This window comes from Podarcis tiliguerta (assembly GCF_965153285.1).
Source record: "Podarcis tiliguerta genome assembly, chromosome: 5".
NCBI lineage: Eukaryota > Metazoa > Chordata > Lepidosauria > Squamata > Lacertidae > Podarcis > Podarcis tiliguerta.
Window position 1 is genome coordinate 59,887,856 of NC_139538.1, and position 18,998 is coordinate 59,906,853.

At 40.2% G+C, this 18,998-nt stretch overlaps 1 protein-coding gene across 3 annotated transcripts in view; it reads right to left on the bottom strand.

Annotated features, from left to right (window-relative positions):
- Positions 1-1,145: 1,145 nt before the first annotated feature.
- The window catches only part of CFAP46 (cilia and flagella associated protein 46), a 76,916-nt gene continuing 59,063 nt past the window's right edge, over positions 1,146-18,998 (bottom strand). For all 3 annotated transcript variants that reach the window (XM_083443461.1, XM_083443463.1, XM_083443462.1), the window contains 15 exons: positions 18,640-18,737; positions 16,585-16,760; positions 15,737-15,933; positions 14,229-14,341; positions 13,188-13,381; positions 12,262-12,426; positions 11,755-11,825; positions 10,270-10,330; positions 9,525-9,560; positions 8,650-8,749; positions 6,567-6,679; positions 5,454-5,535; positions 4,294-4,430; positions 3,307-3,390; positions 1,146-1,806 (listed from right to left, as the gene is read on the bottom strand). In XM_083443461.1, the coding sequence (XP_083299587.1) occupies positions 1,676-1,806; positions 3,307-3,390; positions 4,294-4,430; positions 5,454-5,535; positions 6,567-6,679; positions 8,650-8,749; positions 9,525-9,560; positions 10,270-10,330; positions 11,755-11,825; positions 12,262-12,426; positions 13,188-13,381; positions 14,229-14,341; positions 15,737-15,933; positions 16,585-16,760; positions 18,640-18,737 (1,758 nt within the window). In that variant the 3' untranslated portion in view covers positions 1,146-1,675. The remainder of the gene's footprint in view (positions 1,807-3,306; positions 3,391-4,293; positions 4,431-5,453; positions 5,536-6,566; positions 6,680-8,649; positions 8,750-9,524; positions 9,561-10,269; positions 10,331-11,754; positions 11,826-12,261; positions 12,427-13,187; positions 13,382-14,228; positions 14,342-15,736; positions 15,934-16,584; positions 16,761-18,639; positions 18,738-18,998) is intronic.

Consider the following 18,998-nt stretch of genomic DNA (forward strand, 5'->3'; position numbering starts at 1 on the left):
AACATGTGGTTTTATATTCTTAAAGCATTACAAGAAAAATAACGAACAAGATTGCCAGTAAAACAGCACATTGGCTTGGATCCAGAGAAGACCGAGAGGAGTTCCAGTCATACAACAGGGTTTGTCTACCTTTTTGCTGCAGCTATTCCTGACAGTAGAGATGGGGGAGAAATCAGATACAGTTCAGATTTAAAGGAGAACCTACCCAATTCACACTTTCATATATAACACATGAACCAAAATACAAGCCATCCTTCAAAACCCACAATTCTCCACATTTTGTAATGCTGCGCTCTGGCCATGTAATGTGTACAAAAATGCACACACTAGGGTAAAGTGTGAATTAAAATGCACATGTTCATGAAAATAACAGTTGAAATGCATTATATTAGGGGGAATTGCTGTGCAAAAAAAAGGTAAAATTCCATACAAACATTAACAAAATTTCAGAGTGATGGGGGAATGTGGAGAACAAAATTTAAGACTGAAATAATGAGAAACTGAAACTGGCAGATTCATCCATCCCTATCTGGTAGCCAGGGACCCTTCAGAATGGTGCTTGATGCATTGCGAGAGTGCTGCAGTTTCAGGGGAGAATCAGTGGAAATTCAGCACCCCCTTCTTGAGTAAGCAAAAGTGCCTTGCACTTATACCAGTGGCTTTCTAGATCTCACCAATATCTTTAAGACCTTGACTGTGATGGAAACGCCATTGATTAGTTCACATCCTGAATGGCAGCAGAACTTGGACCAAACACTTTAGATTCTGAGCCAGGTCTTTCACAGTCCTGCAACCTGAGATCCTCTAACTGCAGATGCTCAGCTTCAAATCTGAGGCTATTTGTACATCCAAACATGCATTTTTTCACTGAACTGCAGAAGCACCCAAGTAATACAGCAGAGCAATGCTACTGCTTATCGAGTGTATGTTATTTGCAAGTTATAAAGTATACATCATTTCTGAAAAAGTATATGTATCCATCTATACAAAGCAATGCTTCCAACAGCAACATGTCTTTGAAAGTACAATGACTGACCCACTACATTTCCCCCAGAACTGGCCTTGTGTTATTTCCTTTTGGTTGAGAAACAAAGCCTTAAACTTGAGAGCAGTGATTGCTCAGGTAACAACCCACCACACACGTCTAAACCCAGAAAGCATACTTTATTTGTAACCTCACATACATGATATTTACACAGTTGGTCTGCTACTGTCAATATAGATGGTTGTATGAATGGTTACTGAAGCATACAAAACTGGAACAAACGGGTGCTTTCCCTCCTAGGTTAGCATACTAAACTTGATTTGAAATGCACTGTTGTGATCACTAGGTGTCAGTATAGTGCTATTTGTACAGCTAATAGTACTATGGCGGCATGTAGTAGTGTCACACATGCAATTTAGCTTGTGAGTACACATAAGGGGGAAAACAGGCCTCAAAATCTGCAGTGAAAAGTCCTGAGCAAACCGGAAACGTTCAATAGCAAACAAACAAACAAAAAACAAACATTTAATACATATTTAAATTCAAAAGAGCCACTAAGCACAGCTCAAACTTTTATAAACTCTTATTTTTATCAAACTACAGCAAAAATAGTTTTACTTCACAATCTAACCATATTTAGAGCTCCATATTTCCATACTTTCCATATTTCATAAAGAAATTGGTTGTGAATCACACAAACATCATATTAGGCAGCCCATATAAAACAGTATTGAGAGCTGAGGGCTGTGGGGCAGGATGCACTAGCCCACCGGGACTTTCTCTCTGGTCTTCTTTCTTGTCCTCAGGGGCATCCAGCTCCACTAGAAACACAGTTCAGAACAAATAATTAACATTTTCTTTTAGCTATAGAGATATTTTAAAGAAAACGAGAGCATGATCCTGTTCAAGTTAAGCAGTTTTAAGCAAATGCTTCTAATGGAAGAGATTTAAACATGAACCCAACTTTCCTATTGACATCAAATGGATTTAAAGGGGCTTAACACTGGCTGAATGGTGCCCAGAGTTTTAATGTCTACTTGCTTAATACCTGTCTCTTTAGGCCTGTTCAGGTGCTACATATAGTGGAGAAGGAGAACTCTTAACATAGTTTTAGTCCTGGACTATATAGAGTGAGATGAGCGCGCAACCCCAGAGTCATCTGCGACTGGACCTAACAGTCAGGGGTACCTTTACCTTTACCTATATATACATTACCATATATGAATATACACTTGCTTATCCATATATTCATTTTTCATATACAGTACCAGTGTTCAGAAATCACTGAAATCCCGAAGAACTGCATGTAATCAGATCTAAAATTAGCACATAAAATAACCTAGTGACCAGAAACTTTGCTAAACATTAAAGAACTGTCTGAATTAAATGCCATAAAGCTAGATACTATCAAAAGGTAGCTAATCCTAATGTTGGGAAACCGTCTCTTCTACCTGCCAGAGAGAAACTGTAGTTTACCCCTTATAGAGAAACAGTTATAGGCAACTCTTAACAAACTACGGTGCTCAGAATTCTCGGGGGGGGGGGGGGATGTGCTTCCAACAACCTTTGACAGCAAAAGGCTTTCCTGTCTTGAACTTACAGAAACCTCTGGTCACCAGTGACAAGTAAACATTCCTGTTACAAGTATCTCTAGTCATTTCCCCCAGTGCAGCAAATAACAGGTTTGGGGAGCCAATTTTAATTAGGAAAACAGAGAGCAGGGATGGCGCTAATCCCCCTTCCCTGGTGCCACAGTCAAGGACTGCTTTGGGACCCCTATGTCTGCTATTAATTTCTTTTCAGCTGTGAGAGAATCTAATTCTGGATCTCCTGTGTCACATTTAGCTTGGACCTTTGAGTCCTTTTTTGTAGTAAGTAAATAGGAAAAACGTTGGCATTACAGCTGCGTATAGAAATATAATTCGGTTATTTTGATGGTTCAGCACAAATCCAGTATTCAGAGGAGCAACTGTTCTTAGCACTGGAGCTATGTACAGATATGCTCCTTTGGGGAAAAACAATACCTTCCTTAAGGGAGACATTTCACTCTCTCTTTTTCACACACACTCTTTTAAATATATGCATCTTTCAATATGTGCTTTTTTAAAACCCTGCTTGGTGTCTTGAATATGAGGTTAGCAAATTGCTTAGATGAGAGTGATACCATTTCTACCAGCAAGCTCAGCAGTTCCGGCGCTTGTAATATACAATATAATGGCATTTTAATCAAATAAGAAAATGGTGAGAAGAAAATGGTGGAAGATTTTGATCTGTTCACACTTCAATCTATGTACTTTATTTTAAAAACTTTTAAATCTTACTTTTAGGAGGTTCATCCACAGCACTCTTACTCCTTTGAAGAAAACGAACAGCCTGTCCAGTTGTCTTGCCTACTTTGATAAAATCTGCAAAGAAACATAGTAGTTTTATAATTGAACACACTCAAAGCAAAAGATGGAAGCGGAACCTGCAGTTTTCTTCTACATTTGCAAATGACAGCTCAGTCTTAACCAGAGTTAGGTGCATGTAAGCCCGCTGAAATCAATGGCCTTCTGAAATCCTGTGGACCAAGCTATACTTCAGATTATGCACACGTTTAAGGACTGAGGTTAAATTGGTCACATTTGTTTCCAAGAAAAAGCAATACTGAAGCTCAGATCAAGGTCCTGCACTGCCTTCTTGCAAAAAGTTGTTCCCCAGCTGCTATTTGCTGCAAAACGTAAGTACTATTTGGGACAAATAGAAGCTGGGGAGTTTTGATAGGAAACTGGCCCAAGGCACAAATTTGGATTGGGAGCATGTTCCCACTGTTCTAGGCCTTTCATGAGTACAGAACCCCAAATGCCCCTATTTTCCAGGGACAGTCCTGGATTTACAGAAGCAGTCCTGGTTTCTGATCCGATCCCAGAATGTCCCACTTTTCCTTAGGATGTCCCTCTTTTCATTGGAGAAATGCTGGAGGTCATGGTAGGATATCCCTATTGTTGTCAGAGAGTATGGAGTTATGTGACCCAAACTAAGGAGATAAGTGCAACCTATAGTAGACATCTGAAGGCAGCGCTGTATAGGAAAGTTTTTAAATGTTTTATTATGTTTTTATATATGTTGGAAGCTGCCTAGAGTGGCTAGGATAAGCCAGTAAGATGGGCAGGGTATAAATAATAAAATGATGATGATGGAATAGGACATCCCTATTTTCATCGGAGTATAGAAGCTTCATTTGTTCACATCTAAGCATGGACACTAACGTCACCATTGATGAGAAAGGCATTAGGCTCAGCTGTTTTATGAAGTTTGCTATTACACACTTTCACATAAGCTTTCCATTTTTGTCGCATTCTCTTCCAGGGTCGTATACCATTGGTTAGCTATGACAGAACGCACTCCAGCAAGGCTCAGAAAGATTGTTGTCTCTGTTGGCTTTTCTAGAGAGAGGCGTACAGAGCTAAAAAAAGAAAAGAAAAAGAAATACAATGAATGAAAATTACAGGTACAGACATTCTTAAATGACCTGAACAAAAGAGACAAAACCCGTTCATTCAAATTTTATCAGTTCACAAGAATAGAAAGTGAACTGCATTTTTCTTATCTTTTTCTCACCAGCATGTCTGGCATTAAATATTTTATTTATTTTCTGCCATATCTTTATAGAGTTCTCTGGGTGTCTTACAAGAAATAACTTTAAAAACAATTTAAATACAAAATCATCATCACCATCATTTTATTTGTATGCCGCCTTTCCATAGTTAAAACAATGCTCAAGGCGGTTTACAACATGACAAGAATTGCATAATTACCAACATAACAAAAGTCATAAACAATAAATAAAACACATCAAAAGGTACACAACCAAATGGAAAACAATTTCCACATAAATCATAAAATCTAATACTAAGAAGACAGCATTAATATCACAATTTAAAATGACATAGATAAAAAATAAAAGCAATTTAAAAAACAAAACAAAAACGGAGCCCTCTCTGCTCAGCAGCAGCAGCAGCAGCAGCACTCCTTTATGGAGCCTGTCAGGCCCCACCCCAAGCCAGGTGGAGAGAAACAGGGCATAAAACATATAGGGACTGTGGTCCTGAGATTGGGTTTAGCTGGCCTTTAGGGAGCGGACAGAAGCAAAGCCTGCTCCACTCTGGTCTGCTTCCTTACCACACCCACCCGGACTGGTCGGTTTGAACTGTGTGGCAGGAAAGACCTGTCACACCAGGGGGCTGGCTGCCTAGCATAGCATTGCTCTCTGGGGCCCAGAGTCTGCCATGATGGGCTGCAATCATCACCCACCCTGGGACTGAGTGAGCGACCATTCTTGACAGCAAAGAATGAGGAATTTAGGTTGCAATCCTACGCACTCTTTCCTGGGGGTAAGCTCCATTGAACTCAGTGGCACTTACTTTGGAGTAGAGGATATATAGGACTGCCTTGCATAGAATGACTTTAAAATTTATGCCAATCTTACCTTTTAAACCCATCAAGGTTTATCACTCGTGCAGTACTTGGTTTTGAATGCACGAGGTCTGAAAGTATCACCAACTGACACTCTGTGGGAAGGGAAGCAATAATATGAATGTTATATTTCAGTAGCATTTTGAATCCAGACACATGAGCAGAAAATTGCTTGTCTAACAAGGCTTGAATATTCCACATTCCTCACTGCAGACCCCTGTGAAATTATCCAAAATGGTATGGTGTGTGACATGGGTGCAGTGGAATTTAGGTAGAAATCAGAGGAGGCACCCCAAGGTTTCAAGAAGTATTTTAAAAACCTTGATAAAAGACCTTAAGGGAACAACTCCCTAACAGTCAATAAGGACTGAGCATGCTCAGTGGTTGTGGAATGCTGATCAACGAGGGGTAGGTAACAGAAAACCTGGTGTGGTGGCTGTGGAACAAAATGTAGCATGTTGAAGAAGCATGGCTGATGCATTGGAACAGTGAACGGGAGCACTGCAAAGGGCCACGTTTTGTTTCAGGTCTCAGCCATTCACTGCTATGTTTGCCTTGCTAGTCCTGCCATCAAGATGTAATAAAACTGTGCAGGGTTGAACAGTCAGTTGTTAAGACACATCATCCCAAGACCACTCCATGGAACAGAAATTTGCTCCATTATTCAGAAAGTGTGCCTCAAGAGATGACCCCCCTCAATACAGGGTTGTAAGTACCCCATCTGATGTAAATCTGATGCTGTGGGAGCGGCTAATGGCTCCTTTCTGACACCTTAAAATTCCCAGGCCACATGAGAGGCCCATGCTGTGCCTCCCTCTTCCCTACATCAGTGGTGTTCACAATTCCAGAAAAACAAAAGCTGACAAGGGGATGAGGTCCAATTTGGGTGCCCAAGCTTCTGATTTTACCTATACTATGTAAGAAGAAACCATGCTTACAGCAGCTTTTGTGTTAATAATGTGATTTGCACAGGGACCACAAATTAAATCACCTTTGAATGACAACTTTTGTGGAAAGCTGATCTAACACTTGTAATAATAAAACCACATATTTCAATATGAGTACATAGAATTTTTTTATGATCTGCAAGGAAAGCAAACAGCCTTTTTCAGCTTTATAAAATCACCTGGGATATTCATAGCAACTAATCTTTCAAGTAATGTATATAAGAGGAATCTTGCCAGTCCAGAGAAGATAAATGCACTGCAGTTGTTCAGTAAGTATTCCCAGTCTGCTTGACTGAAAGAGGGAGGGAAAAAAGAACAGTCAAAACTTTAGTCTGCACTGTATGCTATTAAATTGTATTAGCATGATGTTCTGCTACTTTAAGTAGCTCAGCTCAGCTCTAGAAAATATTACATTTAAAGAAATATGATCAGTTTTCATCAACTATGTGCCCTAGTGCCAGGAATACAGTCATACCTTGGAAGTCAAACGGAATCCATTCTGGAAGTCTGTTCGACTTCCAAAATGTTTGAAAACCAAATCATGGCTTCTGATTGGCTGCAGGAAGCTCCTGCAGCCAATCAGAAGCCGTGGAAGCCCCATCGGATGTTCGGGTTCCCGAAGAACATTCACAATCCGGAACAATCACTTCTGGGTTTGCTGTGTTTGGGAGCCAAAATGTCTGAGTTCCAGGGCATTCGGGTTCCAAGGTACGACTGTAGCAACAGATGGTGTGGTGGAGCATGGCTACTCACTTGACCTCCAGCTGGCTGCATTGCTGCTGTTTATCAGGAGGCAGAGAGGAGTAGTGGGGAAGCAGTGGCAAGGTTAAAAAAGGTAAAGGGACCCCTGACCATTAGGTCCAGTCGTGGCCGACTCTGGGGTTGCGGCACTCATCTTGCTTTATTGGCTAAGGGAGCCGGCGTACAGCTTCAGGGTCATGGGGCCAGCATGACTATGCCGCTTCTGGCGAACCAGAGCAGCACACGGAAACACCGTTTACCTTCCCTCCAGAGCAGTACCTATTTATCTACTTGCACTTTGACATGCTTTTGAACTGCTAGGTTGGCAGGAGCAGGGACCGAGCAACAGGAGCTCACCCTGTCACGGGGATTCGAACCGCCGACTTTCTGATCGGCAAGTTCTAGGCTCTGTGGTTTAACCCGCAGTGCCACCCGTGTCCCCAGTGGCAAGGTTAGCACAGAGCAAATGCACCACTGGGAGCATCAGAGAGGCACTTGCACTGCACTGACCTTGTCCCCCCCCCCATCTCCCAGTAAGCAGCAGCAAGATGCTGACTGGGGGTCAGGTGAGTGCTGCTACCCCACTCTACCTTACCCCCTGCTACTGTACGAACTGTGCATGAAGAGGAAAATAATTTAGAATTCTATTTTTACGGATAGGAAGAGTATCCGTATTAAGCGTATAAGGGCATGCCTGTGCACGTGCTTTCTAGATTCTGAAAGTAACTGCCCACTGTTCCCTGTTACTTTTCTTCCTTTGGTTATTGCAAAGGACTGACACGCTCGGGCTTAAGAAGGTAAGATGAGCCTGCTGGATCAAGCCAATGGCATCCCGTTCTCACAATGGCCAACCAAATGCTTATGGAAAGAGGAATGCAAGAAACCTCTCTCCCCTCCTGCCGTTTGCAGCAACTGACTGCTTCTGCCTGTGGAGCTAAAACACAGCCATCAGGGTTAGTAGCTATGGGCTGAGTTTGACTAATCTTTTAAAGTCATCCAAGTTTGTGGCTGCCAGTGCCTCTTGTGGGAGTCAATTCCATAGTTAAGCTATGCGCTGTGTGAAGAATGCTTTCTTTTGTCTGCCCTGAAGCTTCCAGCGTTTAGCTTCATTGGATGTTCCTGAGTTTTGGTGTAATGAAAAAGGAAGAAAAAATGTCTCTCTGTCCACTGTCTCCGTACCAGGCATAATTTTACACACCTATCCCAGGTCACTCCTTACTCACCATTTGGGCGGGGTATAAATAAAATAAAATAAAATAATAGTAATAGTAATAATAATTTTCTAAACTAAGAAGTCACAAAGGTCGAGCAACTTTAAGCCCCATTCTTTACAATGGGAAAATTTCTTAAACCACACACTGCAATCAGTGGGACCTGAAAGCGACGAAATTTTGGCTGGATTCCCTCCCCGCAACAGCCTTGTTTTGACTTCTTTACTAGCAGCATATGAACAAACATATTAGGCATTTGTTTAGGTACTAAAAAAAATGTGCAAAATTAATGAGAAAAAAACTTACATACCTTGCAAATTGTGTGTTACCCATAATTCCATCCCAACGGAGTGTAAACGGCTCAAATTTCTCTAGGAGTGTCTTAAATTTTTGTGCAGGATTATCTGATTCTGAGCATACAATTTTTTGTCATTAGGAACATAGGGTTTTCCAGTGCTTACACCCACCACCCACCCACTCTGTATAATTTAAAGCAGCTGTAGCTTTTAAAAAGAGTATTACAGTAGCTTCGTAAATAAGCCTACAAAGGTTAGTAGCCTCAAAAAAAAGTTACTAGCCTGCTAACAGGTCAGTAGTCTGTGTTTTCATGCTGACCACAGAAGACTGGAAGACTGGAAATGCAGGCTTCTAGCAACTTAGGAGAGTAGGGTTTGTTTGTTTTTTAGTTTTTCTTTTAAGTGCCTTCTACCCAGTGGATTATTAGAGGAGCGTCTAGATTCTTCTCTGCTAGCCTGCTTTGTTTCCATGTTGGTTGCAGAGGAAGGATTTTTCTCTTTCCACAACTAGCACACTAACCAAGCAGGCTGAAGGAGTAGGCTCAGAGTGATCTGTCGTTCCTCTGCCAGCCTGCTCACTTGCCTATGGCAGCAGGATGATTTGTTCAACGCAAGACAACAACATAAACTTTTTCAGATATTAGAGTCATCACATGGAGCTTTCTGCATTCAAAAAGAGGAGCTTTAAAAAGTGACTTTCTTTAATATATAAAATAAAACCAGGTCATTCTCTTTCAACCATAAACTGTAGCCACTTTTAAACCTACATATTAGGTGCGCAGTGTTTGAAAATGGTTTCACTGATGTTGAAAAAAAGAAAATAGAGTTCTAGGCTGATTTCTACTACAGCTATTGTAATGGCAAACAAGTTATAATATACAAACTTTACCTCTTTCTGTTACATCATTATATGGATCCACAACATCTGAGACATACCATTAAGAACATGCAAATGAAGGGTGTCATATTTAAATATAATTAACTACATACAACTCCTCTCCCTTCCTCCAGTTTCGATTGGGTGCAGGAACCAGAAATAAAGCCAGTGGCACTCTTAGCACCCAATCCTAATGTGTCACCTTTTGATATCTTTCCTGAAGAAATCACCACCAGCAGTTCCCTTCTTCTGCTTACCAGGCCCCCACTTTTGTGCCTAAGCAAACTCTTTACCCTTCCTAAGTCAGTAGCATCCAAGCTCTCTTTCCCAAGGCCACTGCTTGACCTCCATAGTCCTCTCACATGATGAAACAGCTTCCCTTCCATCTTTGCAGCTTAAGTATTGTCTAAAAAGCAAGTACTCTTTTCTACTGTCCAAAGGTCTCTCTCACACCAATTCCACACCATTTTCTTTCGACTGTAAAGGTTAGCAAACTGAAAGCTAGACACTTTCTATACACTTTGACACTTGCAATACTGCAGAATTTAGTAGCAACAACAGTAGTAGTAGTAGCTGGCACAGGGAAGTCAGTCCGATTGCCCTACAAGCTTTCCTAGCTCTGAAGACGATTCAGTAATTGACACAGACAGTAGCAGTGATGTGGCTCAATTGCTGAGCTCAAGGAAATGGGCAGCTCGGATGTAAAACTCATGATTTAAGTATTCCATTTGCTAATCAATAGCTTCTGAAAGGATACATTTAACATTATGTATATCAATTGGAAGGCAGTTGGGTGGCAGAACACGGTTAAGGTTAGGCTGTTGAATAAGAAACAGTCATAGCTTTAGTATGAAAGAACACCCACAGCACAATTCTTAACTTCTTTTCTCAGAATGAAAGCCTAATAAGCGTCATTGGGACTCACCCTCTGGCAAGCATGCTCAGGACTGGAATCCTAAGTAGCATCCATCAATACTGCATAACACTGTTTTTGTCATAATAACATGGAAAATGCTACTGCGTATAACTTTTGTGGAAGATCCCAGTTGCCACAAAAATCATGGCAGAGTGTGCATGCCACAATTGTGATTGTAGGGAAGTAATACGAATAAATTTCCTGATCAACACTACTTCTCAAGCACAGGGATTGCTCACGCTATTTTGCTGCCCAAGATAGAAATTAATTATATGCCTCCCCCCATCTTTGTTAGGACTTTATTGATGGTTTTCTCCTATTGTAGTCCCTTTCCTAAGATTAAGACTTGGGAATAATAGGAACGCATAGGGGAGATGAAGGAGGAAGAACACAAACAGCCTCCATATGTCAGACCTTGCTGTCTAAAGCAGGGGTGGACAATCTGTGGTTCTACAGATGTGGGACAACTAATCCTATCATCCCTGACTAATGGTGATGGGAGCTGGAGTCCAACCAGAGCTGGCCAACCATTTGGATGCCTGAGCTGAAGGACTAGATTGTGCTTCCTCCATTACATGGTCTAGAACCTACTGGACTGATAGCCGAATCTTGCTTCAGCACCAGTGATGGATAACAACAACAACAACAACATCATCATCAACAACAACAACCCGCCCATCTGGCTGCGTTTCCCCAGCCACTCCCAAGGATAGAAGTCTAGCTTTGGGGGTGAAGATCAGGCTGTCTAGCACACATAGCCCTATTTCCCAGCATCTCACTCCTGATACTTGTCTCAGCATCTGCCGCTTGAGGCGTTTGTCTCACTGTACCTAATGGTAGGACTGTCTCTGAGTCCAACAGAATCTAGAAGTCCACAGGTCCCCCACTCCTGGTTGAAAGGGTCTAGGATGGAGTGAAGAATTATATTCGCCCTTGAAGAATTTCCCGAGATTTCTGACACCCAAAACTGCCTATATAGTCTATTGGGTTGGGACAGACTATTGATCCCTTTTTCAAGGCAACTTTATTACTAAAAGTATTTGCAAGGAATATTGACGTGTGCTGTTTCTCCAGAAGTGCAGCAGGAATTTATGATCACAATGAGAATTATTATTGTGAAGTTTATAGGTCTTGTTTTGTAACAAAAGGTATAACAAGACGAAACAAGGATACATGCAAACACAATGCATTATACAACTGCTTCACTAATATGCATATTAAAGTTAAAATTAAACTATTAGAAAGTTGCAGAGTTTTTGGATCTTGAACAGGGCATTATGATACAGCTTAGAAATGCATCAGATATCGTCAAAAATATGTACTTACTACTTTCACACTCCTTCTGTGTTCACCTTTTGGTCTTGATTCTTTTTTCCCATCCTTTTTGAACTCATTTTCTGAAAATGTTAAAAGCACAATCATCCTTAGAATAAGATATGACTCCCTCTCCCCAATCCCTGCAATGTTTTCCAGAGATTGACATGCTTATCATGGTCATCAATATATGTGAATTACAGAGATAGTTTGAAGGCTTATTACAAGTAATTCTTCTGATAACCAACATTTGCAATCTAACATTGATTGTATACACAGGTTCAAATACCACAATACTTTTTCACAGGAGTCTCTACCTAAGAATAATAGAATCATAAAATTGTAGAACTGTAGAACTGGAAGGGACGCTGAGACAGTTAATGGTGAGGTACAAGGCTGCTCCCTAAGCAGAAATGTAAAATATACTATCGTGATACCAACTATCATCAAAAAGGGGTTCAAAGTCTATATCTATCTATCTAAGATTATATTTTCAAATACATATAAACTTGTCTATACCTGATTCGTCTTTATGTAAGCGGTTGTAGAACATTTGGAGAGAAAAGTCTCTGGACACAGAACTTATTGTCTTTTCTTGAAAGATATTCAAACCCTCCAAAGGAAATTCCAAAAGACATTTGTCCACCAGTAGTATTATGCATTCTCCTATATCTTCAATGCCAGCTGAATGTAGGAAAAATGAGGAAGAAAAATAATTCTCAATAAAAGAATAACAACTGTTCTTCAATGGGAAGCATTTTTTCCTTCTGCTCAGATAAACTGACTCTGTTTTCATTCCCAGTTAAGATGAAGAGATAAATGAAGTCTTTAAACACACACACACACACACACACATTTGGGAAGCCCCTGGGAAAATCATGCAGAATATAGGACTTCTTGGTTCGGAGGTAGCCAGTGTCATAAATTAATCAGAAGTCAACATTTCTTTCTACACCCAAATATAATGGCTACATTCAAGCACAATAAACTGAGTCTTGGGTCTTTCTCTCCTGCTTCTTGCACATGCAAAGGGAGGAGATTAGAAGTGTCTGCTCCTAGATTGAGGCAAACCATAGTTTATTGCCTCATCCACACCTAGAAATCTGTAATTTGCTCAAACCATAGGATGAAACCATTATTTGGGCTTCTGGTTTGTGAGCAACCAATGGTTTGCATAAACCAGGAAAGGAAATTTCTATTGTCCTCCCAACATGCATGGACTATTGGGAAATGGGAAGAGGATTCACAAGCATGCAATGGTTTGTCATCGTGGTTAAATATAAACAAAACAATCTGCCTTTGAAAGTGCATAATTACAGAAATCACAGATAACTTATGCAAACCTGAGAATACAATACTTTATACTTTGAAATTTTGTAGCAAACTATTTATCAAGAAGATAAATCATCTGACACTATATATATGCTCTAGAACTTAAGACATACCTGGAGCTGTAGTGGCTTTCTCCTTATTTTTAGCTTTTGCTTTCCCTGCCTCACTTCCTTTGCCTTTTCCTGAGCCATCTGCTTTAGTTTTTCCTGGACTACCTTTTTTGCCTTTTCCTGAGTCACCCGCCTTAGTTTTACCTGAGTCACCTTTACCTTTTCCTGAATCAGCTGGAGAGACTGCTGGACTTGGCCTGAGGAGACAAAGACCAGGTCTTAAAAATATTGTACAGCTTATAATTTTTTAAAGAACAGTAGCAGGAATCAAATACTTGCAGTTTGTTTCATGTTACCTGCAATAGGAAAAGCAGAACTCGCCTGGCTTTATCATACAAGAGAAACAAGCATTCACATAGTTTTACTTAAGGTTAACATAGACTTGCATAGTTCTGATGGTTCCAATGACCTGAATAAATTGGTATAAAATTACAGATGATGCTTCTACCTCCAGGCAGCAGGTGCTACAGGGACCAAGAAGAACCAAGCACATCACTGGCAGTAGTGGCTACTGGAAAGATACCTTACTGTGACACTGCCAATGCCTGAAAAAATGAGGTTCCAAAGATTGTCTGAGATGTGTCTTTTCAGAGGAAGCAAAAGTCTCCTACGGTGCAGATTTGCTCCTGCACTTCTATAAGAAATTTCTTTTATTAGGTTTGACAGGTTTTTCTTGTAATGGTCTATAAAATGGGGTACTAAAAATGGCCTCTTAGATTCCTGTTTGCAGTTCTATTTGTTCAGAATGAAAACAACCGTGCTTTTGTCAGCTTCCTTTACTATATCAGAATTGCTTCAGAGGCTGGGAACAACATTTATTTCTTAAATTTATATACCACCCTTCGTCCAAGGGCGACGCGGTGGTTTATAGTATAAAAACACAAAAATACATACTATAATAACAAACAAAATAATACCCACCCTCCACTGTTTAAAAGGCCAGAGATTGTTTAATTAGCCAAAGGCCTGGGAGAAGAGGAATGTTTTTGCCTGGTGCCTAAAGATATGCAACAAATACTTAAGAGAAAACATTTGAAAAAATACCTCAGCTCAGAGAAATCAAATTGTGACAATACAGGTTTCAGATATTCTTCTACGTCTTTCATGATAGCCTGGAACTCTGATATAAAATGTTCTTCATCTTCATTTTCTGTTTCCTATGATATAAAGTAAAACAGTGATTGGTTAATTTATTTTTTAAAAGGCATAAGAATATCAAAGACAGAAAGGAAAATTGAATAGCCAAATCGAAATAGAACAGTCATTAAAATTTAGTAATGTTTAAACTATCCCAGGTCTAAACTGAACAATCACCTTTAAACAACGTTACACCTTATTTTTATGTATGTGTTATTTTATTTGATAATGTGTTCTCTAACGAAAACACTGGTGCAATAGCTGTAATATTTATAAAATCATCCACTAGAATAGTAGTCATCAACCTTTTTGGACCAGGGACCCATCTTTAGCCAAAATATACTTTTGGATACTCAATTTTTAATTGTTTGTCTTATATTAGGATTTAGGCAGTGCTGCCGTTATGACTGAATTTAGATCCGGCTGTCACCCAATGGTGGGTCCTGACTAAAGATGGTGGTGGAATTTGCTACAGGCAGACCGAGCATTGGACTGGCCTGTAGTCTGCTTGGCTGCTCTCTTCGTGAAGCAGTCTTGCTTGCAGCGGATTTCCTTTCAACCAGTTTGTATTTACTTTTACTTCTGTCTCATTGAGTCCCATGCATGTATTTTTGTAATAACATTATAACAGTATTCATTAGGACGTCATTAATAACAACATTATTTTCTAAAAGCTAAAAGGCCAGATTCGGAGTAGTTAAAAATAGCAAAGTGGGAACTGAAGCAAAATGGTGCAGGTGATTAGTGTATCAAACTCGGATCCAAACCAGTGTGAAGAATCAGATGATACCCCTAGTTCTGATTCTGTAAGAAAAACCCTGGAGCCTAATTTGATCAGTGGAATGTTTGGTATCTGGTGGGCGGGGCTTGTGTGTCATGCTCCGGAATCAGCCCCTCCCTTCATTATGTTCCGTTAAGTTTCAAATAAGAGGGACCAACTGTCATTTATTTTTTTCTTGCCTCAGGTTGTTGTATTTAGTTTCTCTCATTATCATTATTTTACTTATTATTTCTTCATTATATTCATTATAATAAAATATATTACATTATTATTATGTAATTATTAAAGCTTAGTTTACATTTATGTGAGCCCCTTAATTTTCTCAAAGAAAAAGAAACTCTGCTGAGGAGAGGTGTGGAATGTCCTAAACCGTGTGACTGAGGGGATATTCCCAGATTGGTTTTGTTAATCACTTCCCACCTCCACAACAGACTCCCCAGTTGAAGACCAATGCCCTAGGGATAATAAAAATAATAATTTTATTATTTATACCCCGCTCATCTGTCTGACACTAGTGAAATTATTATGGACAACAACTTACGCTGTATTCACAAGAGGAAAAAGTAGTTATTAAACATTACTGTCTCAGTACATCAGGTGTGAAAACACCAATATGAACAAGTGCAGTTCTTACAGTACTTTTTCTTCCTGTTTCTACTTTGATGACTGATTCTTGAAGTTTTTGAAACTCATTTTTGTCTTCATGGCTTCTCTCTGGTGATGGTTGTCTCCGAAGACTCCTCATCCTTCCATCTTTCAAAACCTTTACCTTCTCCAGCAAATTCATCAAAGTATTAGAATTCACCTGGGATCGCACAATTTTAGCCTGCACTGATGTAAATTAAAATACAAACCTATTAAAAGCATTTTGACACTTGCAATGCATTGTAATTTTTTAAAACACGCAATGCATACAGAAAGGCATACAGAAAGGATCCATGCACAAGAGAGCAGTGGTAGTAGTGTTAAATAAATTAGGTGATGTTATAACCTTTGTGAACCAAGATAACTTGGGGATGCATGAGTCATGGAGTTGGGATGACTCAATCCTAATCTTTCACTGTGGGCACCAACTTAACACTTGCACCAGGAATTCAAATGGTTTAATTCCACAGGATGAGTTGTATTTCTGTGCAAGACGACCTGGGGCTAAAAAATATTTCCATGTTTCAGCAAGAAACTGAGGGAAGAGCAAATGTCCTCACTCTGGGACATTGGGATTGGGACTTCATCATGCTCATGGCGTGATCCTCCAGCTGGCTGAGAATACTGTTCCCAGCTAGAAGGTGCACTTTAAAAAGTGGAGCTGGAGCTGCTGCCAATCACAAAGCAAATAAAGTTGAGTAGAAGAGGGCTCTCACGGGCATAATTTGGTTCCCTCAAAAACAGGACATTTTTGCCCCAAATATTCATGTGTGAAGTTTCAGTCCAGCCCAACAAAAGAGAACCATAATTGAATCTGAACTTCTTAGGAAAGCTTACAAGTTGGCTGATTAGTTTTTCCCTTTTGTTGCCCACTCTTCTCCTTCTGCTGCCCGCTCTTCTCCTTTTGCTGTCCACTCTTTTCCTTCTGCTGTCCACCCTTTTCCTTGTGGTCCTTTTGTTCCTTTGGATTGGTCAATTTCACTTTCTCAAGTAGTGCGCCATACAAGTAAGATCTAGTGAAGAAAACAATCAAATCAATTTTTTCAGAAGACCGTTTTCCCTCAGATAATGCCTTATTCCCTTCTTATCCAACATAAATTTATAACTGAATGTGATGCAAGTACCTAACTACCTCAATACTCCAAATGATTGCAGGTTATATGTATGTGCATGTCCCGCTTTCTGAACACAATGCATTCCCACAAATCGTTCGTTAGGCGAGTGTTTACAGAATGAGTTGATGATTCCTATGGGAACATTTCTAATCTGTGATCTCTCTCTCCCCTCCTGCCATGGTTTCCTCCTAAAATGGCTGCAGCCAAACAGGAAAGAAGAGACAAAGGGATAAACTGATTTGTCTGCTCCCTCCTGCTCCCTGATTTGTCCAATTTGTAGCAATGTTTGGTCATAATTTTTATGTTTGGGTGTATGAAATTGCAGATAGTGTTTTGATAGTGGGACCTGTGTGTAGTTTGAAAAAGTCTGTGCTACATTTTTGAGATCCTTAACTCTACTTTACCTGCATTTATTGGGGAAGGAATGAGAATTCTTTTGAGAAAGGCAAGGAATCCAGAGTAGCAGAAACAACTAAAACTGGGAGAAGGTGCTCAAGTGGAATGGGTGGTGAATGGTTTCTGTCATGTTTTTTAAAACCTCTTTCTTCACATTCATAGCTAAATATAATAGATCAGAAATACTGTGACACACTTCCCGGCTTTGAAATAAAAATGGAAAGAATGCAAATAAATAAATAAAAAGTAATGGTGGAAAGCCAGAGGTCAAATACTATCCTCAAATACTGTAGTCATCCAACAGGGAGCACCTTATCTTCAAAACATGTGATAACAAATGCACCTTTCTTCAAGCCCATCTTTTCAAAGTGGGAAAGGACCTGAAGCGCAGGAGACAACCATATATACCATACATAGTTAAAACTGCTGGTACACAGCAGCTGCTGGAAGTCGCTGAAGGAAAAGATGTCACAGGAGTGGCAAAGCGATATTGAAATGATGAGTGCACAGAGGCAGCCAAGAAGCAGTTTGGGACGCAACAGACAGATGTTCAGTGGTGGGTTTGATTCTAACAAAGGCCAGGCACAGCTATTTCTCTTTGCTTACACTATAATCACTATATTTTACTGAAACAGAAGCTGAAGAGCATGGCCCTATAAAAATGAAATACGTAACCATGGTATCTTTTCCTTTAAGTATGAGTGAGCTTTGGGTAACACTGCTATGGTGAAGGATTGGCTACAAGCCAGAACATGAAACCATGGTTTACCTCAGACGTCTCCCACCTGGTGCCACCCTGATGTTTTGCTGAACTTTCAGGAGCCCCAGTCAGGGATGATAGAAATTGTAATCCCAAACATCTGGACGGTACCAGGCTGAGAAAAGCTGATTTATGCTAACCATGCTTCTCCTGTTTGCTAGATGACAAACAACCTTTGCTGGTGTCTTTCTACCAACAGCCTCAGAGAACAGGGCTTGACCAGTTAAACCAAATTAGATATTTGAGATCGTAAACAGGATGAAGTAACAAACTATGACTTGCACTAACCAGTCATGGTTATATTTTATGCCTGCACCAAAGCAATGGCATATGGAACAGGCACTCTAACAGCAACGGCTGGTGGGCCACTGCTTTCCTGAAATTATCACCTCTGCTATTGCTCTGGTGTGCAAGAAGGAAGAGGAGTGAGATGGCGGCGGTGCCAGCATGGTGTTAATGCAACAGCAGAGCCAATCCAGCATTCCTGCTAGTACATTTACAACATCCTGGCAACACCCCTCCCCCAACAACGGTGGTGATTAGAGGCCAGGTAAGCACTGCCACTCCACTGACTGCAACTGTATTGCAAAAGAGTGCCAACATGAGAACCTATATTCATACCTGTCTTCTGAATGCTGGAGAATCATTACATGAAAATTTGGTGGTAATTCATTCATGATGTTAAAGTGTTGTGGAGAAATGCAAAGATTTCCCCATGCCTATGCAAAAAAAGGTAACAGTGAATAAATTTTCAGACCGTTTAAAACATAACTTTAATCTTTTCATGACAAAGTGTCAAAGTAATAGCACGGCTGGGTTGTAGAATTCTTATTAGCCATATTTTTGTAAAATATACGCCTGTGATTCAGTTCCCTCCTGCTCCTAACCATCTGATGGTGCTGCAGTAGGGCAGTAGCCCTGAGAGCCCAGTGTGTCATAACACAGTAGTCTGCAGCACTATCTGTGAACTACAGTGCATT